Raw genomic sequence first — 27,928 nt, 5'->3', positions numbered from 1 at the left:
AGAGCAAAGGGCGCATGACACAGCAGAGGCAGCACACCCAGAGAGGCCGACCTGAGGATCTGACCATTCTCCACCAAGCTCCTCACCACAAGACATGCTGCTCCCCAGAGAACTCCTTTTGGTCCTTTGGGCAGGGGTGGTGGCCGGATTCCGGCCCAATCACGAATCGGGGGGCATTGCCCCGAGTGACTTCACGGACACCGACATCACCGAAATCGGGGTGCTGAGAGCTGTGGCCTGGTACATGGAGAGGAACCCCCTACCAGGAAAACCAGCCATGGCTCCCGGGGAGCTAGAATTTATGAAGCCACTGACCCCTAACATACTATTCAAGGCTTACTTCCAAGGTAGGGTGCAGGCTTCTTTTGCCCTAGACCCCACTGGACTGCTGGAGAACCCACATCTCCTACATTTGGCAACAGAAAGCCACCATGGGCAGGAATGCTCCGGGGGATGCCAGCCCTTTGTGGTCTGATTTGTCCTTTTCTCCCCGCGCACAGCTGATGTCTCCGCCAACCGGTTCACCAAAGCTCTTAAGGAAATCATCGATGGGAATAATCAGGTGGAGATCTATCACATGGACGACAGCAGCTTCTTTTTCCATTGTGAAGAAATCGGCAAAAGTAAGGGCGGCTGGGCGGCCTGTGGGAGGGCCGGAGTGGGACGAGGGTCTTTGGGTGAAGGGGTAAACTTAATCATGAACGAAAGTGAATGACAGATTAGAACAGGGGTAGTCAAACTGCGGCCCTCCAGATGTCCATGGACTACAATTCCCATGAGCCCCTGCCAGGATTAGAAGTCTGCACTCCTCCAAGATATCTCCAAGATTAGAAGTCTGCACCAAGATATCTGCAAAGTTTTGTAACTTTAGTTATAGCTTTATATGTCACCAGAGATTCTAAAAATCGAATATAATATTTTTGTAAAAGATACTATGGTATGGGCTTCTTGCCACAGTGGTTTCTGGTCTGTTGTCTTAGTTCTATACACTGGTTTTCTGCTCCCACCTGGAGGCTGGCATCCCAACCTCCACTTCCTCATGCAGTTTCTTCACCTAGGAGGTTCCCACCGCATTGCTGAATTGCAACAATAAAAGATAAAATGTTTGCTCTTAGCTTTGCCGACACCAGCCACGGCCCTCTTCCCCTACCCTAGCTATCTTTGGCTGGAGTGATGGTTGTGATTGTTTGTGAGGAGACATTATGTAAATATTGCACTCTTTAAATATTGCGTGTAGGAGCTATCATGAACTTTTGTATAATTTTCTCTGTCTTCTTCACCGATCGTTTTTATTTACTTTATGATTTATTTATTCTGGATTTTTATACCAAAATTATTTTTACAACTCTGGGCGGTTTGCATAAATTTACATGGAACACTATAAGCGTCTATAACATTATACAAATTTCGATAGAACGTCAAAACAATCTGTCAGGTAACAATCATAACACAACATGAATAACAACAACACTGGGGAGATCAAATTGTTCAGTCATGTGGGGTACGGACCAGTCTGTGGGGTCCGGACCAGCTGGCCTCAAGCGATCAAATCATATGATCCTTTGATAATCTACAGCAGGGGTAGTCAAACTGTGGCCCTCCAGATGTCCATGGACTACAATTCCCAGAAGCCCCTGCCAGCAAATGCTGTAGATATATGCTGTAGATCAGGGGTAGTCAAACTGTGGCCCTCCAGATGTCCATGGACTACAATTCCCAGAAGCCCCTGCCAGCAAATGCTGGCAGGGGCTTCTGGGAATTGTAGTCCATGGACATCTGGAGGGCCACAGTTTGACTACCCCTGATCTACAGCATATATTTTATCTGAGAATAGTTTTGTAGAGTTTGCATATCATTGTGTAAATTGTTTGTATACTTTTTCAGTTTGCTTAATATTTTTTTGTATTTGAGGTTGTTTCGTGGTTCGTTATTTATCCTTTCTGAATTTTCCCACAAGATTCCCTGCTTTTGTTTTTTTGTTACCCTCCGAAGTGGCCATTTTCTCCCCCGAAGACCAACTGCAATCCCAGGAGATTCTCAGCCACCAGAAAAAAAAAATAGTCTGAGGTAAAATAAATCTTCTAATACAGATGTCTCTTTCTGCCTTTGATTTTTTCAAGAGAGAGTTGTGCAGGAAAATCAATTAACTATGGTCATCTATATTCTTAGACAACCTCAGAGCAAGGCTTTCTAGACATGGATATTAATCTTGGACATCAGTCCTGAGGGAGATGTTTTCAAAACGGCGAGTACCGGAATTTGGTTAATTGATTTTTCTGCACAATCATTTCATGAAAAAATTAAAAGAAGCAGAAAGAAACCCTTTCGTATTAGATTTCTTTTGCCTCAGATGGTTTTTCTTTCACTACAACCTCCACCGTTCGGCCTGTCCTTGCTTGTTCACCACCTGGAAGGTGGCAACCCCACCCCCTAGACTTCAGCATCTTTCAAGGCAAAAAAGGCCCAAGATCAGGGGTGGCCAAGCTGTGTCTCTCCAGATGTCCATGGACTCCAATTCCCATGAGCCCCTGCCAGCTGGCAGGGGCTCATGGGAATTGTAGTCATGGACATCTGGAGTGCCACAGCTTGGCCACCCCTGGCCTGGAGTAAAGGGTGGTAAGGAAGAGGCCATGACATCCACTTGCCTGTTTTCCATTTTAGAAACAGAGCATTCTAAGAAGGCACAAGAAAACAGCATTAAATCCCAATTTGCATCTGATTTCCAGGCATCAAACAGCTTCAAGTCCTGCGGGATTCTGTGCTATCTGGCCTGAAAGGCCCGGTGACCTCAGCAGCTTTGGAATCAGCCCGCCTGAGCGCAGGAAAAGCCCTCCACATTCTCCAGAAATTCTACAGCAATACCAATTGGATCGAGCTGGGAAACAACAAACCGTATGAATACCTACGTAAGTCACAATAAACTGTTCCAGAAGACTCTGGCCCAGACAGATTCAGATATCAGGGTGCAATGAAGAAGTCCTAGACATCTAGGTGGCTTTCCTGTATCGGACACATTGCACAGTGGAATTACCGGGGGGTGAGTGGGGTGCTTGTCTAATGTAAAGTTACACATCGAATCTGTTTATCTTTGCCAACTCCTCTGAGCCTTTTATTGTAAGGTGGTCCATTCTAGACAAGATGGAACAGAGATAGAATTCTAAACTGCTGCTAAACGAGGAAGGAGAAGAATATACGAAAGCATGTCCTGAGCCTAGTCTGCACACAATAGATAATGCACTTTCAACGTCCTTTAGAAGTAGATTTTCCTGTTCTGCACAGGAAAATCCAGCTGCCAAAGCACATTGAAAGTGCATTATCCTATGTGTGCAGACTAGGCCCTGGTCTTATAGTCGCAAGATCATAAAATCATAGAGTTGGAAAGGGACATACAGGCCATCTGGAGAAGAAAGGACATAAGATACAAGCTGGAAGGAAGATTCCCTAAGACAGGGATGGCCAAATTGTGGCTCTCCGGCAGACAGGGGCTCATGGTCATTGCAGCCCATGGACATCTGGAAAGCCACACTTCGGCCACTCCTGCCCTAAGAGGAAAAGCTGCAGGTGGGTCCTAACCTGTCTATCCTTCTGGCTCTCTATAGTCCCCCTCTAAAGTCTAAGAGAGAGTGGAAAGTCCTTCGGTTCCAAGAATGACCACAATGTGGAGGTGGCAGAGCAGGAAACAGCTTTAGCTTTCACAGGGAGGTTGGAAAAGACTGGATTCTATGCCTAGAAATAAAGAGATGGCAGAAATGTTTCAAAATTCTACTGAACAGCACCATCACTGAGTAGTTGACTGAAGGAGGGTCGTTTTGCCAACCCCCAGGTGGTCCGGATATCTGCTGTCAGAACTGATCTACAGGTGACAGAGATCTGTTCACCATGAGAAAAGTGGTTTCTTTGAAAGGTGGACTCTATAGAATCCTAGAATCATAGAGTTGGAAGGGGCCATACAGGCCATAGAATCCTAGAATCATAGAGTTGGAAGGGGCCATACAGGCCATAGAATCCTAGAATCATAGAGTTGGAAGGGGCCATGCAGGCCATCTAGTCCAACCCCCTGCTCAGCGTAGGATCAGCCCAAAGCTGATCTATGGTATTATTCCCCATTGAAGCTGCCCTTCTCAGGTTCCACTCCCCAAAATCTCCAAGATTTCCCAACCTGGAGTTGGGAACCCTAGGAGGGACGATTCTAAGAGAGGTTGGTGGGAGGTACCAGTTGCATATTTTGTCTCCCACTGGAGTTTTTATGTTCAGCTCTTTAAAAGGCCCCTTTCCCATCTTTTTATGTGTCACCAGTAAATACAACTCGTTCCGCGTTCCCTATTGCCTCCACTTCTAAGACCACCTGCACAGATTGCACCAGAGAATCAAGGTAAGAATTTTTAAACAGGCCAATTTTTAAACAGGCCCCTCTACCTGTCCCTTTAATATTATTTTGATCATCAAGCAGGTTTTTCCTGTCCTGCTGGCAATCTTACGGGAAAAAAATGCAGGGATACAGACACTGTTTCATACTGTTTAGAATCTGTGGGTTCAGTAGACACAGACCTCAAAATTCTTCCAAATCAACTTTATTCAATCCAACACCAAACACCAAAGAAGGAACACAGGCCCAACATGGACTTATATACACTTTGGAATGCCCTCCAACAAACCTGATTGGTCCTTAAAGGGAGTAGGTCATTGGTCCATTCTGAGAGCCAATAGTCAAGTCATCGATGGGTTGCGATTGTGCAGCTTACAAGCTTTCCTGTGCATAATGCTTTGCGGCGTAGGCTACCCACCTATGTAACACTCTGAACCTCAAGCAGGCTTGGGGAGGCCTTTTTAAAGACACCTCCCCCCCCCTTGAAAATGCTAACAGCAGAAAGGAGGAGCCCATTTTGAAAACCATCTCTGAACAGAAGCTGAAGGGTTAACCCCACTCACCATTCATGGCCCTGAGGCAAACCGAGGCAGCATGAGCCGGCGGTTTTACGGATAGACCCAAACACATCATCTTCCTCTTGTTCATTTAAGACCCAAGAGTTTGGGGCTTACAAAGAGATGATCTGTGCAAGAAGGTAACGGTTGGGCAGACTGCAGCCCACCCCCTCCTCCTACAGCTAAAAGTCTTTGCTGTTTAATTCTGCCGCATGTATATTCTGGCCCACCGCCCCTGCCAAGATGACAACCATGCCAGAACTGTGTCCCGTAGTACAGATATACACACGGACGACTACGCAGACACAGCCAGTGGAAAGTTTGGGACCTGCCTTTCGAAATAACAAATTCTACATTCCTTGTCTTGCTAAACATTTCTCTGGCACCTAAATCTCTCAGCCTTGTTTAATAGTCTTTACACTGTTTATCTTCACGGGAAACTGATGAGGTAGTAGATTTATTATTATTATTCCTGAATTACAGAACGAGCATTACGAATAGGCTTGAGATGCTTTTTAACAAGCTGGGCCAGGGATCCCCTGCAGGGAATGCCCTTTTCAAAGTCTGCAGGGGCCTAAGGGGGCTTAAGACCAGAGCACAAGGGGAGGAAACAGCCCCAAGGGGAGGTATTCTTGGGTTAAGTGGAGACGAAGAGAAGAAGAACTGTTTTTTTATACCCCGCTTTTTACTACCCAAAGTGGCTGAGTAGTGAAAAGCGGGGTATAAAAACCAACTCTTCTTCTTCCTGGTGTTTTTGAAATACCAGTGTCCTCATTGGCATTTTGGAAGACTTCCAACTTCTTTGAGCACTCTTCTTCCCTGCTTGCCGCCAGAACAGAAAAGACTGCATGAATGCGGAAGACAGTTAGACAGTAGGTCTGTCCCTTTACAATGTTGTTTCTCTTCTTAATAAGACGATTTTATTATTTTGAGCAGCCTAGCAGTTTGATTCTCCTTGCATATTTAAACTCTGCAAACATTTTCAAGGCAAGGGACATTCAGAGGGGGGTTTGCCGTTGCCTGCCTCTGCGTAACAACCTTGGACCTCCTTGGTGGTCCAAGTATGAACCTCCTTGGTGGTCCAAATACGAGCCTCCTTAGTGGTCCAAGTACGAACCTCCTTGGTGGTCCAAGTATGAACCTCCTTAGTGGTCCAAGTACAAACCTCCTTAGTGGTCCAAGTACAAACCTCCTTGGTGGTCCAAGTATGAACCTCCTTGATGGTCCAAGTAGAAACCTCCTTAGTGGTCCAAGAACAAACCTCCTTGGTGGTCCAGGTATGAACCTCTGATGATCCAAGCACGAACCTCCTTGATGGCCCAGGTACGAACCTCCTTAGTGGTCCAGGTATGAACCTCCTTGATGGTCCAAGTACGAACCTCCTTGGTGGTCCAGGTATGAACCTCCTTGATGGTCCAAGTACGAACCTCCTTGGTGGTCCAGGTATGAACCTCCTTGATGGTCCAAGCACGAACCTCCTTGATGGCCCAGGTATGAACCTCCTTGATGGTCCAAGTACGAACCTCCTTGGTGGTCCAGGTATGAACCTCCTTGATGGTCCAAGTACGAACCTCCTTGGTGGTCCAGGTATGAACCTCCTTGATGGTCCAAGCACGAACCATGGCCAACTCTGCTTAGCTTCCAAGATCTGATGAGATCAAGCTTAGCCTGGGATATTCAGGTTCACCTGCTTGTGCATATGTGTAAGTCTCCAGTGTCTGGCTAGATTGCTTTCTTTCTCTTAAGTGGGTTTCTAATGAGCTCTTAATCCTTCTTGCACACGCGCGCGCACACGCACAAATACACACATTCATACACACACCCATCCATGGAAACATAAACCCTGAAACTGTTTACCTATCTATTGCAACAGAAGGGCGGCATATAAATTTAATTAATTAATTAGTAATACTTCTTCATATAATAATAATAATAATAATAATAATAATAATAATACTTTATTTTAGTAGGGGAAGGGGATGGGAAGGTGACTGTAATGGGAAGGCGACTGTAAGCCGCTTTGAGCTTCCTTCGGGTAGGGAAAAGCGGCATATAAGAACCAACTCTTCTTCTTCTTCTTCTTCTTCTTCTTCTTCTTCTTCTTCTTCTTCTTCTTCTTCTTAACAGTGGCCAGTACTTGTGCAAAGATAACATACTAGTGGATGATTTGCTCACAAGTGGGTACAAGTTATCAGCGACGTGCAACACCAAACCTCGAGGTAAGACCACCTTTTGTCACCAAGATTATTGTTTGATTTTGTCGCCAGTCATGGCAGGTGGGGGGTTTGTGTTGTTGTGGCAAGGCAGGGAAAGATACTTTCATTCCAGTCTTCATATATTTGGGGAGGGGTGTTTTTGGAGGGGGGGGAGGTTCCCAGTTCAGTTTTAGTTCTCATGTACCTATGAGCTGGGGGTCAATAAAGAGCTGGAATGAACTTGCTGTATCCGTTCTACCTGAACCCACGGATTTAACAGATCTGATTCCATATAAGGCACCTTCACGTGTTCAGCTTGGGATAGTGCCAGCTTGGTGTCACAGTTAACAGTGGCGGCCTTCAGCCTAGAGGGTCAGGTTTGATTCCCCCCTCCTCCACATGCAGCCAGCTGGGTGACTGAGCCAGTCACAGTCCTGTCAGAGCTGTTCTGACCAAGCAGTAATATCAGGCCCCACCTCCCTCACAGGGTGTCTGTTGTGGGGTGAGGAAGGGGAAGGCGAGTGTAAGCCACTTTGAGATTCCTTCAGGTAGCGAAAAGCATTCCTGTATAATTATGTTTGTTGTGTAGGATATCTTCCTGTGCTGTTCAGATCTTGCCTATGCACCAGTATTAAGCAAAAACAGATCTGCAGATTCCCCCCGTCCCCATGGTTTGAGCTATGCATACCTTAGAGCAGCGGTCCCCAACCTTCTAGCAGTCGGGGACCGCCTCCGAGTGTTGGAGAGAGCTGGCAGTTGTCACGCATGCGCGTTTTCGCCACTAGGTGGTGCTAACGCGCATGCGCAGAGCTGCCGTGCGTGCGCATTTTCGCTGCGGGGGGGGAGGAGGAAGGCACAGCCGCTGACAGCCTGGTACCATGGCCTTTGTGGCCCGGTACCGGGCCGCAGACCGGGGGTTGAGGACCCCTGCCTTAGAGAACCACTGGCTCCATCCAGCCCCACTATTCTTGCACTTATACCTAACATCTTGGACCTGATATTCTTTCCACAGGCAAATGTGGACACGGTGGGAGAAATGACGTGACCCAGAATTACCCTCCCACTGGGGGCATCAACAAAGAGACCTCTGACCCCTCACTCTCTCCTCACTATCATTTGCACAAGAAAGCAGCTGAATTAGCCATCCAGGCCACCAGGGACTTCTTTGTTGGAAATGGTAAGTCTAGAGTAGGGGTGGCCAAACTGTGGCTTTCCAGATGTCCATGGACTACATTTCCCATGAATCCATGGACATCTTGTGAGCCACAGTTTGGCCTAGTACCTCACAAACCGGGTAACTGGCTTCAGTAACTTCTGTATTCCTTGCTTGAGAATAGCCCCCACAGGTTTTGGGCCCTGGATCATAATGGCCAGGAAGGGGGTCCTCAACCTTTTAAAGCATGTAGACACCTTTGGAATTCTGATTCAGCATGGTGGGTGCAGCCATAAAATGGCTTCCATAAAATGGCTTCCACAGGAGGCGGGGCCAGGCACAAGATGGCAGCAACAGCTTACCTTCAGTCCAAGCCCTATGTGGAAAGGCGGAGGGACTTGGGAATGCTCAGCCTGGAAAGGGGGAGGTGAAGAGGGGACAGGATTGTTGTCTTTAAATATCTGAAAGGTTGTCACTTAAAGGAGGGCAGGGAAAGGTTCCTGTTGGCAACAGAGGACAGGACCTGCAGTAATGGCTTTAAACTACATATAGAATAGTACTGGCTAGATATCAGGGGGGGGGGTGATTTCAGTCAAAGTAGTTCAGCAGTTAAATCTGCTGCCTAAGGAGGTGGTGAGCTCCCCCTCACCGGCAGTCTTCAAGCAGCGGCTAGACAGATACTTATCTGGTGGCCAAACTGGGATTCACCAGATGCCGGTGGACTACAATTCCCATGAGCCCCTGCATTGAGCAGGGGATGGCATAGATGGCCCTTTCCAACTCCATTATTCGATCCTGTGAGTCATACAGGGAAGATGGTTGTGCTGTGATGTGGCAGCTGATGTCAAAGCAATGTCTTTTAAACTCTGCCCAGCCAATCAAATCTCCAATGGCGAATGAGAAGACTTGCTGGCTGAAAGCCACACCCACTTTCTAAAAACGTTTGACAGGGCACCAGGCACCATGTTGGGGACCTCTGTGCTAGGATGTTTTCGGAACATATCTTGTCCGGGACCCACGTCAAAGGAAGCAACATAACCTATCAGCATGCCAGTAGAAGACAATCTGATCTGCAGGGTAGATATCAACTGATTGTATCCTGTCTTTGCTCAGGATCTAGCTTCTTGGAACTGGTGGGCCGTGAGATTTTCCAGAGGTTTTTCAACTTGGAAGGCTATTCCCTCACCTTTGCAATAGACACCACTGGCAGCATGTCGAATGACATCAACCAGGTCAAAGACGTGAGCCTCAAACTCCTTCGAAAATATTCCGGTTCCCCGGACGCACCATATAACTTCATTCTCGTGCCCTTCAATGACCCAGGTGAGGGGACATGGGAAGTGGAGGCAGAGGGAAGGGGGTTGGTTCTCAGTGTATTGCATGATTCCTACTCTTTGGTGGCAAGCAACCCATGATCCTAGCAAATTTCCACCAATATTTGGTTGTTGGTTTGTTTGTATTTACGCCCTGCCCCTCTCAGCATGCCGACTCAAGGCAGCTTCCAACATCTAAATCATGAAAGATACATGACGACATTTCCGTTTATCAATCATTTAAGTTAATATATAATAATAAAACCATAATATTTTTAAAACCAATCGTGGCCAGCTGTTTCATCAGTTCGTTCATATCACAGCGTTTAGATCTCATCTCAAAGATGGTGAGGGGTTTGAAGACCAAGACATATGAGGAAAGGTTGGGGGAGCTTGGTCTGTTTAGCCTGGAGAGGAGACGACTGAGAGGGGATCTGATAACTATCTTCAAGTATTTAAAAGGCTGCCATGTAGAGGATGGAGCAGAGTTGTTCTCTCTTGCCCCAGAGGGACGGACCAGAACCAATAGGATGAAATTAATTCAAAAGAAATTCCATCTAAACCTCCGGAAGAAGTTCCTGACAGTTAAAGTGGTTTCTCAGGCTTCCTCGGGAGGTGGTGGGTTCTCCATCTTTGGAAATTTTTAAACAGAGGCTAGATAGCCATCTGACGGAGAGGCTGATTCTGTGAAGGTTCAAGGGGGTGGCAAGTTACAGTCGATGAGCGATTGGGATGCGAGTATCCAGCATAGTGCAGGGGGTTGGACTAGATGACCCATGAGGTCCCTTCCAACTCTATGATTCTATGATTCTATCTCGGTTCCAGGGGGAGGGCTCCATTTAAGTAAGCAACTCCTGGTGCCGTTAGCTGTTTTTAATTGACTGCTTTTAAAGTTTTGCAGATATTAATTTATTGTTCATCCAATTTTACTGTTTTACGGTTGGTGTGGCTCCGATTTGCTGTTCACCACCCTGAAATGGCAAGTCGGAAAGGGGCAATATATACATCGATCTGCAAGTAAAAGAATATAAGGAAACCTCCGCTTTAGGCTTATGGCATTCTGGCATTCAAAGCACGTTGTTGCATCCCAGTTTGATATAGAATGCTCAGAAGACATGGCAATTAAACGGGTTTGAAACTATATAGAATGTGAGCAACACCCTAAGAGAGACCATAAGCTCTAATCCGACTTGCACAAATTGATAGATCTAACTGGCCACTTTTCGTAGCCTCTGTAGCACAGATGAGGACGTCGTTTCTGATTAGTGAGGTGTCGTCACATGCCCAAAAGACCAGAACGAGACTGAACTGAACTACTCTTTGCTTCAAGCGTGCCTATTTTCAGAGTTCTCTTCTTACTGTCACTTAAGCGGAGCTTAAACAGTTCCGTGGGGCCTGCAAAAAAGAGCTCTTCCGCCAGGTTTTTTGGTTGAGGTCAACCTGAATTCAATCACTTCCTATTGGCTCCTGAGCCTTCCTCCCAGGAGAACCCCCACCGACATGTCCATCCCATGGGGCCGTCAGTATGTTACACTTAAAATTGGATGGTCTCACCATGTTTGTTCCATTATGTTAATGTTTTCCTCTTATGACTCTTTCACTCCTGTTCAAGTTATCTTGTTATCTGTATTGTTTTTATTCCAGTTCCATGTAAGCCGCCCTAAGCCTCAGGGAAGGGCGTTATATAAATATAATAAATAATAAAATAAAATAAATATACCTTGCAGATGTCGGCCCTGTCCGTATAACCCACAACGTGAATACATTTGAGTCCTTTATCAGCAGCCTCAGGGCTTCTGGGGGTGGAGACTGCCCTGAGATGTCCTTAACTGGCCTGAAGCTGGCTTTACAAGAGAGCAAGCCGAGGTAATGCCATCGAACTACCCTTCCGCGCTCCCTCCCTTCCTGTGTGCCTCCACCAGGGACGCTCTTCAGTGACCTGCCCATGTTGCCTTTCCCATCCCTCATGCTTGCCCCTCCTTCCGTGGTCGGGGTCCATTGACGCGTTGCAAAGGGACAAATGACACAGTCTTGTTTTAACAAGCTTGGCCTGAGTTCCTCTACTGCCCGACATCTCCCCTAGAGCAGACATTCTCAACCTTTTTGGGGGGCCACAGCCCTATTAGGGGCCTCTCCAGAGCCCCCTGCAGTAGGCTGGCTGCTCACCTTGAATAAAACTTGATTGGGGCCACTAGACTCTAAATTTGTCCAAATCTCCCAATGGTTTCCCCACAATAGTAAGCCATTTTGAGACTCCTTAGGGCAGAACGAAACCAGAGTATAAAAATCTGGGCCCATTCTGCACACATTGGATAATGCACTTTCAATGCACTTTAGAGGTAGATTATCCTGTTCTGCACAAGAAAAGCCAGTTACAAAAGCATGTTGAAAGTGCATTATCTAATGTGTGCAGAACGGGTGCTACTCTTCTTCCTCATGGAGAAAATGAGGGTTTTAGATGGGTGAGTCTGTGGCATTGTCCTTTGCTGAGATCACTCATATCCTCAAGGCCCACCTTCCTCAGGCTATACCCCAAAATCTCCAGGAATTTCCCAACCCAATGCTGGCGGCCCTCCCTGTTGAACCTTCTGTACATAATTCCTTTCTGCCTCCTTCAGATCCAAGATCTTCATCTTCACTGATGCTGGAGCAAAAGATGCGTCCCTGTTGGACGAAGTCAAAGTCCTGATTGATTCCTCAAAGTCCGAGGTCAACGCTGCCCTCACAGGGTACTGTTCCAGCCGGAAACGTCGAAGTATGTAAGCTTTAGCAAAGAAGGTGCTGCTGCGGGGTAAACATGATGGAACTGAGGGACCACCCCTCCAAAGGGCGTTATACTCCACCAACACCAACCATCTGGTGGTCCCCGACCCTGAGGAGGAATGCCTGGTCTCAACCAGGGTCAGGGCCTTCTTAGTGAAATGAGCTCCCAGAGGAAGTTAGTGCCCTGTTAGAGCTTGCCAAGTTCCACAGGACCCGGAAGACTCTTCCACCTGACATTTTGTTGAGGCCTGAGTGGAAGACTCAGGAGGGCAACAGATGGTGAGGGGTTTGGAGACCAGATGTATGAAGAAAGGTTGGGGGAACTTGGGGGTAGGTGGATGGATGGATGGATGGATGGATGGATGGATGGATGGGTGGATGGGTGGGTAGGTGGGTGGGTGGGTAGGTGGGTGGGTAGATAGGTAGGTAGGAAGATGAAAAATAGATAGATAGATAGATAGATAGATAGATAGATAGATAGATAGATAGATAGATAGATAGATAGATAGATAGATAGATAGATAGATAGATAGATAGATAGATAGATAGATAGATAGATAGATAGATAGATAGATAGATAGATAGATAGATAGATAGATAGATAGATAGATAGATAGATCTGGCCTCAACCAGGACCAAGATTTTTTTAGCCTTGGCCCTGACTTGGTAGAAGCCTAATGAGATCAGTTCCACAGGACCTGTAAGTCTGAGCTGTTCTGCCAAACCTACAATTGAGACCAGGAAAATACCATTGAAAATAACTGGCCTTCCTTACTTGAGAATCCATCCACCTATCCAACCCACTAATCCCCCAGCATTGGGTAGCCCTCTGTAAGGGCACACATGGAAATAGAAAAAGTGGTTTTTAATTATCTGTCGAATTAACATTTTATCATATGCATTGTGGATTGTTTTATATTTCCGGTGAGCTACCCAGATAGGGAAGGGCAGCATATAAAAATAAATATGATGATGATATTTCCACAGGTATTGACGAAGGCAGTCCCAAGGCCTCTGACCGGAGGTACAGCAACCTCTATGAAGAGCTCACCGCTTATTCTGGGGGCTATTACGTGATGACCACAAAGAGTCAGCTTAACCAGGTTCTGGGGATCATGGAGCTCTCCTTGAACGCTGCTCCAGTGAAGGTGGCTCGTGTCCGTCTGAATGGGAATCGCTTCTCCTTCCCTGTAGATGGGACTCTAACAGAAATAACAGTCTCCATCAAGAGTGCGGGTTCCTCCGGATTCAGCATGAGTGTGCTGGAGCCTTCAGGTAAGGGTGACATTGGGATCCACCAAGCAAATCAAGGAGGTTGACTACAACAACAGGGGAGATGATTTGGAGTGAAAGAGGGAAGGAGGCATGGCATATCCCAACCTTCTGCGATCTCAGAAGCTAAGCAGGAGAAGAAGAAGAAGAAGAAGAAGAAGAAGAAGAAGAAGAAGAAGAAGAAGAAGAAGAAGAAGAAGAAGAAGAAGAAGAAGAAGAAGAAGAAGAAGAAGAATTGGTACTTATATGGCGCTTCTTTCTACCTGAAGGAGTCTCAAAGCGGCTTACAGTCGCCTTCCCTTTCCTCTCCCCACAACAAACACCCTGTGAGGTGGGTGAGGCTGAGAGAGACCTGAGAGAGAAGAGTTTGTTATTATATACCGCTTTTCTCTACCCGAAGAAGTCTCAAAGTGGCTTCCAATCACCTTTCATTTCCTCTCCCCACAACAGACACCCTGTGAGGTGGGTGAGGCTGAGAGAGCGCTGATATCACTGCTGAGTCAGAACAGTTTTATCAGTGCCGTGGCGAGCCCAAGGTCACCCAGCTGGCTGCATGAGGGGGAGTGCAGAATCGAACCCGGAATGCCAGATTAGAAGTCCGCACTCCTAACCACTACACCAACCAAGCAGGGTCGATGCTTGTATGGGAGACCACCAAGGCAAACAGTGGCAAACCACCTCTGCTCCTCACTTGCCTTGGGAACCCCTTGCGGGGGCCACCATAAATCAGTTGTAACTTAATGGCACGTCTGGACCTCCTATGTATCATCAGGATTCAGCTGCTTGGTTTAAGTCTACCTTTGTGTCACTTCCATGGCAGGTGTCCAGGAGACGTCCACTGAAACGGTGATTAACACAAAAAGCCACAAGGTTGTGAGGGTGCCTTCTGTAGTCCGGCATGGCGCATGGTCTGTGACCGTGTCTCCCAGCGGCTCCTACGAGGTTGAAATTGGGGGCAAGAGCTTGTTCGACTTTTCCTACCAGATCATGCAACAACAAGACGAGTACGTTCTTCCCATACAGGGCCGGCCGGTCAAAGGTAAGCGCTCTGCAATGTGAAGCCACACACTTGAAGACAGGTGCTCAGGTGCCATTTATCTATCTATCTATCTATCTATCTATCTATCTATCTATCTATCTATCTATCTATCTATCTATCCATCCATCCATCCATCCATCCATCCATCCATCCATCCATCCATCCATCCATCCATCCATCCATTTATACTCCCCTTTTCTCCACAGTTGGTGTTGGAGAAGTGACAACCCATTAAGGCTCTAGCTCAGGGATTTCCAACCAGAGGTCCACGGACCCAACGGGGTTCACAGGAGCTCCGGAGGGGGTCCGTGACCTTTCCCATCCTGCCTTAATGGACTCAGCCACAATCTAGGCCACCAGCCGCTTCCCTTGCTCCCCTCCCTCCTATGAGCATGAGTCCTCTTGTGGCATCTGCGCCTGGGAGGGGGTGGAGCCTGCACTACTCACTCCCACCTTAAACTGCCTTTAAACCACCCCTCAGTCCTGCCTATTAACACGGGTGGTGATGTCACTTCCTGTAACACGTAACCTCCTGGGAGGCACGGCAGTGAGGCGTGGCCAGCTGACGTCATTCCCAGGGCTCCTCAAAGCCTGGAAAATTATTTGAGAGCACGGATGCCAAGCAAATAGGGAGAGGGCTGCTGCATCATATGCCGCCTCCCTCTTCCGCCGTTCATACCTCACCGGCAGAAAGCACAAACAGGAATGTTTTTTAGCTCCCTGATCCCAATATTACTGTGCACACTGAAGATGTCCTGGCCCCTACCTTCTCGGTCCTGGCCCCTACCTGGTGGAATGAGCTCCCGGAAGAGCTGCGGGCCCTGCGGGATTTACCAGCTATGGTTGAGGCCAGCGCCTCCTTGTAAGATCAGGGCCCCCTTCCCCCCTTCCCTTCTCAGGGCTATGTATGCAGTGCCCCCCCGGTCCCCTCCCTGGGAATGCCGGCGCTGTCAGGTTGGTTGGGTTGGACGGTGTATTTGTTTTTGTAGGATGTTTTTATGCATTAGGGGTTTTATGGGTTTTTATATGTTGTTACCCACCATGAGTCTCAGGGGAGTGGCGGGCTATAAATCAAAGTAATAAATAAGAGAACATTTTATTTGAAGCAAGGGCACATTGCTTTGTGGTCCTGTAGCTATGCAAACCGTGCGACGTGTTACAATTAAATCAACAAGTTCCGGCAGCGATAAAAATCCTCTTCCACCTCAGACCAAACCAGACCCCGCCTTAGGAGTATGAAGAATAGCCCCATGTCCCAGCTTGGCCTGGGGAGGGGCCCGTGATCTTACTTGCCTCCACCAGAGACCTGGCGGAAGAGCTCTGTCTTACAGGCCCTGCGGAAGGGGCCTTCACGAGGGGGGCTCTGCTGACCGCTGTGTCTTTTCCAGGATCCAACTACACTGTCTCCTTGAAGATGATGGGGGAAGCCAAAGGTGCTCAGATGCAACGCCTGGTCGCTGTTTCCGAACAAGGAGACTCCTTGGGCTCCATCACCCTGAACCAAACCTCCGATGCTGCGGACAACCTCTTGGCCATCGCTCCCCTTTCCTTTCACGCAGCGGTACGGACTCTCTTTTCATAGAATCATAGAATCCTAGAATCATATAGTGGGAAGGGGCCATACAGGCCATCTAGTCCAACCCCCTGCTCAACGCAGGATCAGCCCTAAGCATCCTAAAGCATCCAAGAAAAGTGTGTATCCAACCTTTGCTTGAAGACTGCCAGGGAGGGGGGAGCTCACCACCTCCTTAGGCAGCCTATTCCACTGCTGAACTACTCTGACTGTGAAATTTTTTTCCTGATATCTAGCCTATATCGTTGTACTTTAAACCCATTACTGCAGTCCTTTCCTCTGCAGCCAACGGGAACAGCTTCCTGCCCTCCTCCAAGTGACAACCTTTCAAATACTTAAAGAGGGCTATCATGTCCCCTCTCAACCTCCTTTTCTCCAGGCTGAACATTCCCAAGTCCCTCAACCTATCTTCATAGGGCTTGGTCCCTTGGCCGTAGATCATCCTCGTCCCTCTCCTCTGTACCCTTTAAATTTTATCTACGTCCTTCTTGAAGTGAGGCCTCCAGAACTGCACACAGTACTCCAGGTGTGGTCTGACCAGTGCCGTATACAATGGGACTATGACATCCCTGATGAAAATCTGGGCCACGTAGAGCTTGCCAGGGCTGCGAATGTGGCCTGTGCCATCAATTTGCTTCCCATTTATGATGGCTCTTCTTAACCATTGGTAATAAAAGATTCGGCAGCTGTCTTTCACAGAATCACAGAATCATAGAGTTGGAAGGGGCCATACAGGCCATCTAGTCCAACCCCCTGCTCAACGCAGGATCAGCCCAAAGCATCCTAAAGCATCCTTTGTTTCTTTTCCTTTAAAGCTCCTAGTTTGGAAACCATAAGCCCACTTCTCAGTTGAAATAAGGACAAACAAAAGTAAAACACTTAGGTGTGAGCCAATAGCCACAAAATCAAACAAAACAGGTCCAAATCAAAGCAAGAAGTCCAGAATAGACAGGAGTGGCCCAGGGTTGTTTCCGATTACTCCACCATCTCCACCTTCTAACTGGAGAGGCTGGGAATTGAACCTGGGACCCGCTGGATGCCAAGCAGTTTTCTGCCACTGAGCCATGGGCTTTCTCCTTGGAGGGAATTAAGCCCTGTTAAAATCAACAACTTGGAGGGGAAAGGAAAATTCATTCCAAGCTGCTACTTACCTGGAATAGGGTATCACTGGAAAACTCTCCCTTTCACAGTGGAAGAGGGGAGTAAGTCCTATAAGTCAGGGGTAGTCAGCTTGTGGTCCTCCAGATGTCCATGGACTACAATTCCCACGAGCCCCTGCCAGCGTTTGCTGGCAGGGGCTCGTGGGAATTGTAGTCCATGGCCATCTGGAGGACCACAGGCTGACTACCCCTGCTATAAGTCATGTACCACAGAGAAAGTCTAAAAGCTCTTAAGCAATTTCTCCTCTCTCTTGTAGACTACTCTGCTGTGTGTGGAAGGTCTCTCTCCAGGAGGTCTCCCCTTTTCCCGAATCAGCCCAGATCCGGTCAGCACAGAGTCTGTAAAGATTGTGCCTATCCCAGGCCAAAATGGTAAGCTCCAACGGAGATGGAACATACCAATAATAACTTTCCTTCCAATAAGGTTTGCCAGGTCGTCATTGTCTCCCCTCCCCCCCAGGCCACCAGTGGGGGATAGGCAGGTAGGGTTGCCAGATTCAGAGTGGGAAACTCCTGGAGATTTGGGGAAGACAAGGACCTCAGTGGGATACGGTGTCATAAATTTCACGCTCCAAAGCATCCTTTTCCTCCAGCGGAACCCGTCTCTGTGGTCTGGAGATGAACTGTAATTCCAGAGGGTCCCCATTTGTATTTGTCCCCATTTGTCCTTGAATTGTAGTTCATGGACATCTGGAGAGCCACTGTTTGGCCAATCCTGTTCTATGCCAAAAGGTTATATATGGGTCCCTAGCAGGGTTCATCACATCTCGTAAGTCTGTGCTTGGGAAAGAAGCTTCTTCACAGATAGAAGAAGAAGAAGAAGAAGAAGAAGAAGAAGAAGAAGAAGAAGAAGAAGAAGAAGAAGAAGAAGAAGAAGAAGAAGAGTTGGTTCTTATATGCTGCTTTTCCCTACCCGAAGGAGGCTCAAAGCGGCTTACAGTTGCCTTCCCATTCCTGTCCCCACAACAGACACCCTGTGGGGTGGGTGAGGCTGAGAGAGCCCTGATATCGCTGCTCGGTCAGAACAGTTTTATCAGTGCCGTGGCGAGCCCAAGGTCACCCAGCTGGTTGCATGTGGGGGAGCGCAGAATCGAACCTGGCATGCCAGATTAGAAGTCCGCACTCCTAACCACTACATCAAACTGGCTCTCACATAGACAAAGAGCCTACCCCCCCCCACCCCATCCCAGCATGTCATTGAAGGTTCAAGGAGGTGACAGGTTACAGTGGATGAGCGATAGGGTTGACGAAGGGTACTTGCACTCGAAAGCTCACGCTTTGAGTAAATCTTTGTTGGTCTTCAAGGTGCTACTGGACTCTGAATTTATCATCCCCAGTGTGAGTGACTCGGTCCTGTTTTCCCAGGCACGACAACCCCTGGTGGATTTGTGGAGATGTCTGTCCTTGTGGTGAATGACGGGGCAGGCGCATCGTTTTCTTTCGGTGTCTGGGATGACCTGGGCTTCCTGCAGAGCTTCAGGCCGAAGCAAAGCGTGTTAAATCCAGGGGAAACTGTTGTCCTCACCGCCACCTTCCTGGCAGCTGTAGGCAATGGCAGCTTCGCCTCCAGGTAGGTTTTGTGGAGGTTTTGTGGAACGGTGGGGTAGCCTGGGCAGCAGGAACGGTACTTGGAATGTATCACCGCTGGGGTTTGAAGTTAAATTGGGCACAGCTTGTGTGTCTGTACTTGGAAAAGAAGAAAAAGAAAAAGAAGAGTTGGTTCTTATATGCCGCTTTTCTCTACCTGAAGGAGTCTCAAAGTGGCTTGCAGTCGCCTTCCCTTTCCTCTCCCCACAACAGACACCCTGTGAGGGAGGTGAGGCTGAGAGAGCCCTGATATCTCTGCTCGGTCAGAACAGCTTTATCAGTGCCGTGGCGAGCCCAACGTCTCCCAGCTGGTTGCATGTGGGAGAGGAGCAGGGAATCAAACCCGACTCACCAGATTAGAAGTCCGCACTCCTAACCACTACACTGCACCAAGCTGCCTCATCACAGATAAACAAAGAGCCTGCACCCGCCTCACTTAGAAGGAGTGTCCCATTTGCACACCTAAGAAGATGGGATCAGCAATCACAGTCTTCCCATAACCCAAATTGCACAAGGGTGATACCTCGTCCAGACAATCTGAAAAAACCCTACAAGGCTACTTCCAATAGACCAGAGGTAGTCAACCTGTGGTCCTGCAGATGTCCATGGACTTCAATTCCCATGAGCCCCTGCCAGCATTTTCTGGCAGGGGCTCATGGGAATTGTAGTCCACGAACATCTGGAGGACCACAGGTTGACTACCCCTGCAATAGACCACAAGGAAGATGTGCTCGAGCCTCTGTAGAGTAGAACTTAATGTAAAATTGAATATTAATGTGTCCTGGATTGTCCCGTGGACAGCCCTTCTCTTGTAAGCACTCCTCACTTCATCACCACTGATTTTTTTCCCCAGCATTGCAACATTCACAGCTAGAAGCTCCTCAGCCCAGAACTACCTGAAGATGTCCATTACAGTGATCCCTGAAACTGCCCTGGTAAGTGCGGACTCCATATTGATATCTGATAGCTCAGGGGTAGTCAACCTGTGGTCCTCCAGATGTCCATGGACTACAGTTCCTAGGAGCCCCTGCCAGTGTTTGCTGGCAGGAGCTCATGGGAATTGTAGTTCATGGGCATCTGGAGGGCCACAGTTTGACTACCCCTGGGATAGCTGCTTTCAATTCCTGGTCTACAGCTAAGATATTCTATTTTCTAGTTTGAAAAAATGCTCGAATGATAGAGTTGCCAGATCCTCTGGCCCGGAAGGGGGTTCCCCACACCTCACCCCCCATTTCCCCCTCCCAAGGGAAGAAAACAGGAAATGAGTACAACATGCTGACATCACCCAGAAGAGTGACGCTCTGATTTTTGGACAAAACTCTATGGTTAGAAGCTGATTCTACCATAGAGCTTGTGTCCAAGAAGCCAGAGCATCTCCCCCAGCATTGCTAATGTGCCAGCGTCACTTCCGGGTGATGTCAACATGTTTTGGCACTCCTCCTTGCTCCCAGAAAGTGCTCCCCCATCCCCTGCCAGCAGCTGCAAGGGACCTGGCGACCCTATTGCATAAATAGGTATTTGGATTTTTTTTCTCCGTCTTTAAACAAACTGTTATTTCAGTTCGCTTTCAGGTCCAATTCAAGGTATTGTTCATGACAGTTTATGCCCTATATGTCATATCGTGACCTAGCAGCTTTATTCCATATCTCACTCTGTGAAAGATGCTTCTTGCTGGGGAGCAGCCTAGGGTCTCCTGTCCTCGCTTTGGGACCCACTGAGTGGGATTGGGGGAAGCTGTTTTGCACCACCATCTTTAGGACTGATTTTATTATTCATGTCATTATGTTTTAATGGGATTTTATGGATTGTGCTGTTTTATGGTTTAACTAGATTTCAAGCCCATTTTAAATTCAAATAAAATGGGCGCTAGATGGGCTGGGGGGGAGAGCCCGTCCCCGGCAGAAGCCGGAGGGAAAAGGGGGGCTGGGAAAGGAGGCTTCTGTCGGGGCGGAGATCTCCCTCGCGGGTGCGAGGGAGAGCTCAGCCCCAGCAGAAGCCGGAGGGAAAAGGGGGGCTGGGAAAGGAGGCTCCCGCCCCCCCACCCTCCCCAAAGGCTCCCACGGCGTCCTGTCGGCCCCGGGAGCGGGCTCGCCGGGCGAGGCCGCTGCCGGGGCCGAGAGAAGGCCGGCTCCCACCACCCCCACCCTCCCCCAGCGGCGAACGGCGTTCTCTCGGCCTCCGGAGCGCCCTCACTGCCGCGAGGGCGCTCCGGACGCCGAGAGAAGGCCGGCTCCCACCACCCCCACCCTCCCCCAGTGGCGAACGGCGTTCTCTCGGCCTCCGGAGCGCCCTCACTGCCGCGAGGGCGCTCCGGACGCCGAGAGAAGGCCGGCTCCCACCACCCCCACCCTCCCCAAACGGCGAACGGCCCCCGAAGCGCTCACCTGTCGCTGTGCGGGTGAAGCCTGATTGGCCCCTCCAAGTGTCCATCCCGCCCGAAGCAGGCAATGGGGAGCCGCGCGAACCGCGGCTCCCCATTGCCTGCTTCGGGCGGGATGGACACTTGGAGGGGCCAATCAGGAGCCGCTTCGCGGCTCCTGATTGGCCCCTCCGAGTTTTTATCCCGGACCGGTCCCGCCCTAACTCCTCCCCACTACCCCTTACTCCTTTATACAGTCCGTGGCGCCCATGGCGCCACGGGCTGTGTACAGATTTTGTAAGCCGTCTCAAGGCAACATTGTCAAGAGAGGCGGAGTATAAATTCTAAGATGGATGGAGAGAGGGAGGGATGTTGATATCCATGTTGATCTGTGGCAACAGAGAAAGATTCAAGTCCAGTAGCATTGTACAGACAAACAAGGGCAGAGTCTGCACTTACTTTGTTTATTCCATTGTCAATCCTGTTGAATTCAGATCGATATGAACTTGGGTCTTCCTCTTCCCCCCCCCTCCCCATTGAAACAGGAAAGTATTCTGCACATGGTTAGTTCAGAAGGGGGGGGAGCCAAGCCTCTTTCTTTCTTTTCTTGAAGGTGGTGGAGAGAAGCCAAGCAGGGAGCCTCTTTCTTTTCTTGGAGGGGGTGGGAGAAAGGATCGAAGAAGGCAAAGGAGGGAGAAAAAAATCCAAGACCGACAGAAGTTGAGAGAAATTAGGGGCTTCTTTAAGGCAAGCTTTTCACATGACCGGCTTTGGCCAATCAGGGGATCTCTACCACAGAGCAAAGCCCAGATTCAAAACAGCCTGCTTTCTCAATTCGATTTTAAAAATATTGAGCATTAAAAGCACTCTAAGATATCGCACAATAAAGGTAGGGTCATTCCGGATCAATCCTTCTTGCTGCAGGAGAAAAATTTAAATTGCCCCAAATCAAAACGGAAATCGCATTCTGTGTAGACGGCAGGGACTGAATCGACCTGGGATTGGAATAAAAGCTCCGTGCAGTTTGCACCAAGGTTTCCAGGGTAGAAATTTTCAAGGGTCAAATAGTTGGGCTAATTTGACCCAAAATCAGCCTTGAGGGGGTTTCCAGTAGCAACCAGGATCTGTTGTTATTATTATTGTTATTATTGGATTTCGTGACCACCTCTCCCCCATTGGGACTTGAGATATTTTACGACCCATTGCTTGCAGAATACAAGCTCAGCTTCTAGGTACATAAAAAAATGCACATTCCCTATTGCTTGACCTCCATACGCTTGCCCTCATGGAAGACTTTATGGATCGTGACTCACTGGAGGTCCTAACTGCTGTCGCTGCAGGAGATCGATGACGTCCCTCCAGTCCACAGGCTTCTCGACTTTTACATGCCTTGCGTGGGCCCGATCCAGCACCAAGCAGACTGCTCTCGGCACGTCTGGCACATGAGGTTTTCCGCCAAAGATGCTCACAGTGCTGTCATGGTCCGGATCAGCACGGATCCCGCTCAGCTCTTGTGCCAGCCGAGGAGTACGAGGGACAATAGGGAGGTCACCTGTCACTACAAGTACGTACATCCACGGCCAACATCCTGGAAATCTGGCAAATGATCTCTGATAAGAAATCATTCAGTTGGGAAAGGATCCTGTTTTTCATGCACTGTGTTCTTTTATTTTATTTATTTATTTGTTTGTGTATTTGTTTGTTTGTTTGTTTGTTTTTATATACCACCCTCCCCCGAGGCTAGAAAAAGCTAGAACAGGGGTAGGCAAACATTGGCCCTCCAGATGTCCATGGACTACAATTCCCATGAGCCCCTGCCAGCAAATGCTGGCAGGGGCTCATGGGAACTGTAGTCCATGGACATCTGGAAGGCCATAGTTTGCCTACCCCTGAGCTAGAAGATGACTAGTCTTCACGAGAGCCGGACACAAAATATATTTGTCATCTCTGCCAGGGGTTCATGAGCCGAATCGCACTAATTAAAGAGGGGGTGGGATTTCTCGCAGCAAAAACAGCCTGGCATTCCCTCCCACCTGACTTCTTTTGTCATGTTTCCATTACATAGTTATCCAACGTATCTTAGGGCATAACCACATGCCCGACATGCGCCAGGTAATGAAGGTGTGATCAGACTCACAGGTATCCTTTGGGAGAACTCACCTTAAAAAGCATGCGTCCCTGTGCCCGTGTGAGGGAGCATGCCGCAGGACGTATTGCTTTGTTAGTTGATTTATCCGTTCATTTAATTTATATATTTCCTGGAAGCTCCTTGTCCCTCCCAACAGTGTTCTCTAGCACAGGGGTAGTCAACCTGTGGTCCTCCAGATGTCCATGGACTGCAATTCCCATGAGCCCCTGCCAGCGTTTGCTGGCAGGGGCTCATGGGAATTGTAGTTCATGGATATCTGGAGGACCACAGGTTGACGACCCCTGCTCTTGCAGATAAACTCCCAGGGTTTATCTGACTGAGAATCCCGTTCACACACCCATGATTTGGTACTTGTTACATCCCCAGAAACAGACTCCCTTCATGGGCTCTGAGAACGGCTTATGATGTGATCAACGTTGCTGTGAGAACTGCCCGCTTCCGCTGCTTACTAGTTCTTCGGATTTACTACATTAACGCAACAAAATCCGTGCGAACAACGATCCCATTTGACAGTCTGTTCCAGCCTTTCTTTACCACTGAGAAACCCCTAAAACATTCTTCAGTCTTCAAGAAACGTGAAGAATACGGTTGGGAAGCATAGCTGGGGACACGCCCACATAAAGCCCCTCCCCTTCCCATCCCATCAAGGCCCATCATTGGCCATTTGGGGAGGGGGGAGGTCAACATGTCCATCTATGGTCATACCCCCTGTTAAATGTTTAGCAAATTTTAAAAATATATTAAAAAAATTAATTCACTCCCACCCATTCGGGAAACCCTTCCAGGGCTGTCAAGAAAGAAGAAGAAGAAGAGTTGGTTCTTATATGCTGCTTTTCTCTACCCGAAGGAGGCTCAAAGCGGCTTACATTCGCCTTCCCTTTCCTCTCCCCACAACAGACACCCTGTGGGGTGGGTGAGGCTGAGGGAGCCCTGATATTACTGAAGAAGAAGAGTTGGTTCTTATATGCCGCTTTTCTCTACCCGAAGGAGGCTCAAAGCGCCTTACATTCGCCTTCCCATTCCTCTCCCCACAACAGACACCCTGTGAGGGAGGCGAGGCTGAGAGAGCCCTGATATTACTGAAGAAGAAGAAGAGTTGGTACTTATATGCCGCTTTCTCCTACCCGAAGGAGGCTCAAAGCGGCTTACATTCGCCTTCCCTTTCCTCTCCCCACAACAGACACCCTGTGAGGGAGGCGAGGCTGAGAGAGCCCTGAGATTACTGAAGAAGAAGAAGAGTTGGTACTTATATGCCGCTTTCTCCTACCCGAAGGAGGCTCAAAGCGGCTTACATTCGCCTTCCCATTCCTCTCCCCACAACAGACACCCTGTGAGGGAGGCGAGGCTGAGAGAGCCCTGATATTACTGAAGAAGAAGAAGAGTTGGTACTTATATGCCGCTTTCTCCTACCTGAAGGAGGCTCAAAGCGGCTTACATTCGCCTTCCCATTCCTCTCCCCACAACAGACACCCTGTGAGGGAGGCGAGGCTGAGAGAGCCCTGATATCACTGCTCGGTCAGAACAGCTTTATCAGTGCTGTGGCGAGCCCAAGGTCACCCAGCTGGCTGCATTTGGGGGAGTGCAGAATCGAACCCGGCATGCCAGATTAGAAGTCCGCACTCCTAACCACTACACCAAGCTGGCTCTCTATGGTTTCACAAACCCTTAGCTGAGAAAGCCTGCTCAATACCCTTTGTATGCTTTTTCCTCACACGCAAGTCCTCGCCATGTGGGGAAATGCCTCACTAACATGCTTGAAGCAATCTTAAGCCAACAGCGCCCTCTGGAGTTTATCCACCAGGTCAGTGAAATTTAGCGGGAAAGGTGCAGGGAGAATTGTCCTCCAGGGCTCAACTCACACGTCGTTTCCCTTGAGACCCAGACCACTGTCTAATTTGATTCAGACAGCGGGAGATTTGAGACATTCGATTACTGACACGGAATATTTTTAATTAGAAGCCGTGATTACCCCTGTTTTTAATTGTTTGGAAATAATCTTATAGATTTTTATCCGCTGGATGTGTATCTATCGTGTCGTTCAGAGCCAGTCCCGCTGGGATAAGCGGTCTAAAAATCAAATAAATAAATAAATTCACCGACGGCAGAAGCCAGCACCTTTCCAAAGGTTGTCAAACTTTTTGTTAAACTTGGACCTTATCTTTAAATTGCCTTTCATCATTCGGCATTCTCCAGAGTTGTCAGCCTCCAGGTGGGAAACAAACAGGTGACCACCCAGTGGTAGGATGATCAAACCAACGCTGAGGCTCCCAAATCAAGCGTGACAAATGTCACTGTTTCTTCAGAAAGCCATACCGGTTGAATTGGTTTTTCGGGAAACTTCCTTAGCAGCCAGTATCCAAAAGTAATAAAGACCAGCTTCAAAATATTCCTAGAATCCGGAGTTCAAGTCATCTAATCCAACCCCCTGCTCAATTCAGCTCCTCTGACTGAAGCTGTGTAATGGCTGCCAAGGCCTAAGGCCTCATAGGCCTTTCCCTCCACTCAGCCTCCTAGCTCATCGGTCACTCTTTTGCCTCCTTTCACAGAGCAAACTGCTGTTCTCCCTACGCAGAGGTCCTGATCAGCGATGAGAATGGGAACACGGACGGTTTCACCGTGGACTACAGACAGCCCCGTCCCACAGTGGCCTAGTGAGTTACACCAGTATACCTTCAGTGGTGAGCTCCCCCTCACTGGCAGTCTTCAAGCCAAGGTTGGATGCACACTTTTCTTGGATGCTTTAGGATGCTTTGGGCTGATCCTGCGTTGAGCAGGGGGTTGGACTAGATGGCCTGTATGGCCCCTTCCAACTCTATGATTCTATGACTCTATGATACCAGCAACTGAGAATGGGGCACCTGGATTTCCATGGTAGGGTTGCCAGTTCCCCCGGATACCAGCAGAGGATGGGGACATAAGGTCCAGGCTGGAAAACTCCTGGGATTTAGGGGAGGACAAGAACCTCAATGTCTTGTAGTCCATCTTTCAGAGCATCCGTCGTCTCCAGGATAATTTATCCCTGTAGTCTGGAGAGGAGTTGTAATTCTAGCAAGAGTAAGGTGACCAGATTTTAACATTGGTGGTAAAGCAGGACACCATTGACCGGGGGGGTTCTTGATTAAAAATTTGGTCTATATAGAGCAACAATAAGTTTCATAGAATGCATAGAATGCAAAAAATAGTATTGTAATATATATTTTTTAATTTCAACGTAAATACAATTTGCCAGGTACCCCCAGATGTCCCTCCAAAAGGGGGACAATCTGGTCACCTTAAGCAAGAGATGGGTGGGGACATGGTAGGATGGCAGTCGCCAAACGTATTAGGGTTCATCAGAACAAATCAAGATGCCAGTATCACCCGGAAGTGACATCGGCAGGCTGGAGATATCAGGGGTGCAACATTCTGGCTTTGGGACAAAACTCTATGGTAGATTTTGCTTCTAACCATAGAGTTTGGCCCAAAAACCAGAGCAGCACCCCACCCACCCAAGCATACAACCCCAACATTCCGACATCACCTTCAGGTGGCCTGAAGCACCTGAAGCATGGCTTTCTTCCAGTTTGGAGGGGATTGGGGGGGGGGGCAAACTGTGTCCAGGAAGTGAAGGACCCTCCTCTGGACCATATCTTAATGGCATGGCACCACTTCTCCCCGGAAAACCCAGAAGTGACACCATGCCTCCCTAGAGATGTATGACAACACTTTTGATTTTTTTCCCCCATGGGAGTGAAGTCATGTCATTGGTATGACAGCCAAGGGACTGGCCGCCCCTATGCAAGATGCAGTGGGAAATGTGATGCCCCTAAATTCAAGGATCCTACATACTCTGAAAGGTGGGAGTCTATTCATTAAAACAGAATAGAATCAGAGTCCAGTGGCTCCTTTAAGACCAACAAGGATTTATTCAAGGTGTGAGCTTTCAAGGGCAAGCACTCTTCCTCAGACTATGAACTGATCATCATGACAGTGGGAATCTATAAGCAAAAGTTAATCCTGTTACATTAGTAAACTATGTCACAGCATCCAATCACTGCCACGTGATAACTCCCTGCCAAACAAGCCAATCAGGCCCCGCGAGCCCATTTGTAGTTCGCAAAGAGATATCAGAAATAAAACTGTCAATGCCAGTGATCAACGGCTTCCACCCTACCATTTACTGCTGGCTTAACAGAGTTAAGCGAATAAAATGAAGCGTGCTTTACACATAGGCCGTCTCTCTTTCTCTCTCTCCTGACAGCTGACGGACACCCTTCCGGGCAACAGACCATGTGAAATCTCATTTCTTGGAACAAGCAGGCTATGTCTGCTCCTGTTTCTTCTGCCTTCCTGCCCTTTGTTCCAAGAAGGAGGCGCCGTATACATCTTGAACTGGCAAGCGGTAACCTCGCCGCAGCTACAGGATGCATTGCCCACACAGCCCAATAAATACATTTCAGAAA

At 48.4% G+C, this 27,928-nt stretch overlaps 1 protein-coding gene across 1 annotated transcript; it reads left to right on the top strand.

Moving 5' to 3' along the window:
• Positions 1 to 23: 23 nt before the first annotated feature.
• On the top strand, positions 24 to 27,928 carry LOC143834216 (von Willebrand factor A domain-containing protein 7-like). Its single transcript, XM_077330841.1, has 18 exons — positions 24 to 347; positions 501 to 623; positions 2,727 to 2,906; positions 4,297 to 4,372; positions 7,051 to 7,142; positions 8,131 to 8,295; positions 9,385 to 9,594; positions 11,312 to 11,450; positions 12,203 to 12,339; positions 13,335 to 13,622; positions 14,440 to 14,658; positions 16,047 to 16,219; positions 17,649 to 17,763; positions 18,757 to 18,961; positions 19,832 to 19,913; positions 22,678 to 22,901; positions 26,033 to 26,137; positions 27,727 to 27,928. The coding sequence occupies exons 1-18, from the start codon at positions 95 to 97 to the stop codon at positions 27,728 to 27,730; spliced, it is 2,790 nt and encodes a 929-aa protein (XP_077186956.1). The 5' UTR covers positions 24 to 94; the 3' UTR covers positions 27,731 to 27,928.

This window comes from Paroedura picta, chromosome 3 (genome assembly GCF_049243985.1).
Source record: "Paroedura picta isolate Pp20150507F chromosome 3, Ppicta_v3.0, whole genome shotgun sequence".
NCBI classification, from domain to species: domain Eukaryota; kingdom Metazoa; phylum Chordata; class Lepidosauria; order Squamata; family Gekkonidae; genus Paroedura; species Paroedura picta.
The sequence above is the reverse complement of the archived record's forward strand: the minus strand, read 5'-3'. Positions and strand labels throughout refer to the sequence as shown.

Coding starts and splice junctions, on each gene's coding strand:
- LOC143834216 (XM_077330841.1), top strand. CDS start 95: ATGCTGCTCCCCAGAGAACTCCTTTTGGTCCTTTGGGCAGGGGTGGTG. Junction 17,764..18,756: donor GCCTATCCCAGGCCAAAATG/GTAAGCTCCAAC, acceptor CTGTTTTCCCAG/GCACGACAACCCCTGGTGGA. Junction 19,914..22,677: donor TGATCCCTGAAACTGCCCTG/GTAAGTGCGGAC, acceptor CTGTCGCTGCAG/GAGATCGATGACGTCCCTCC.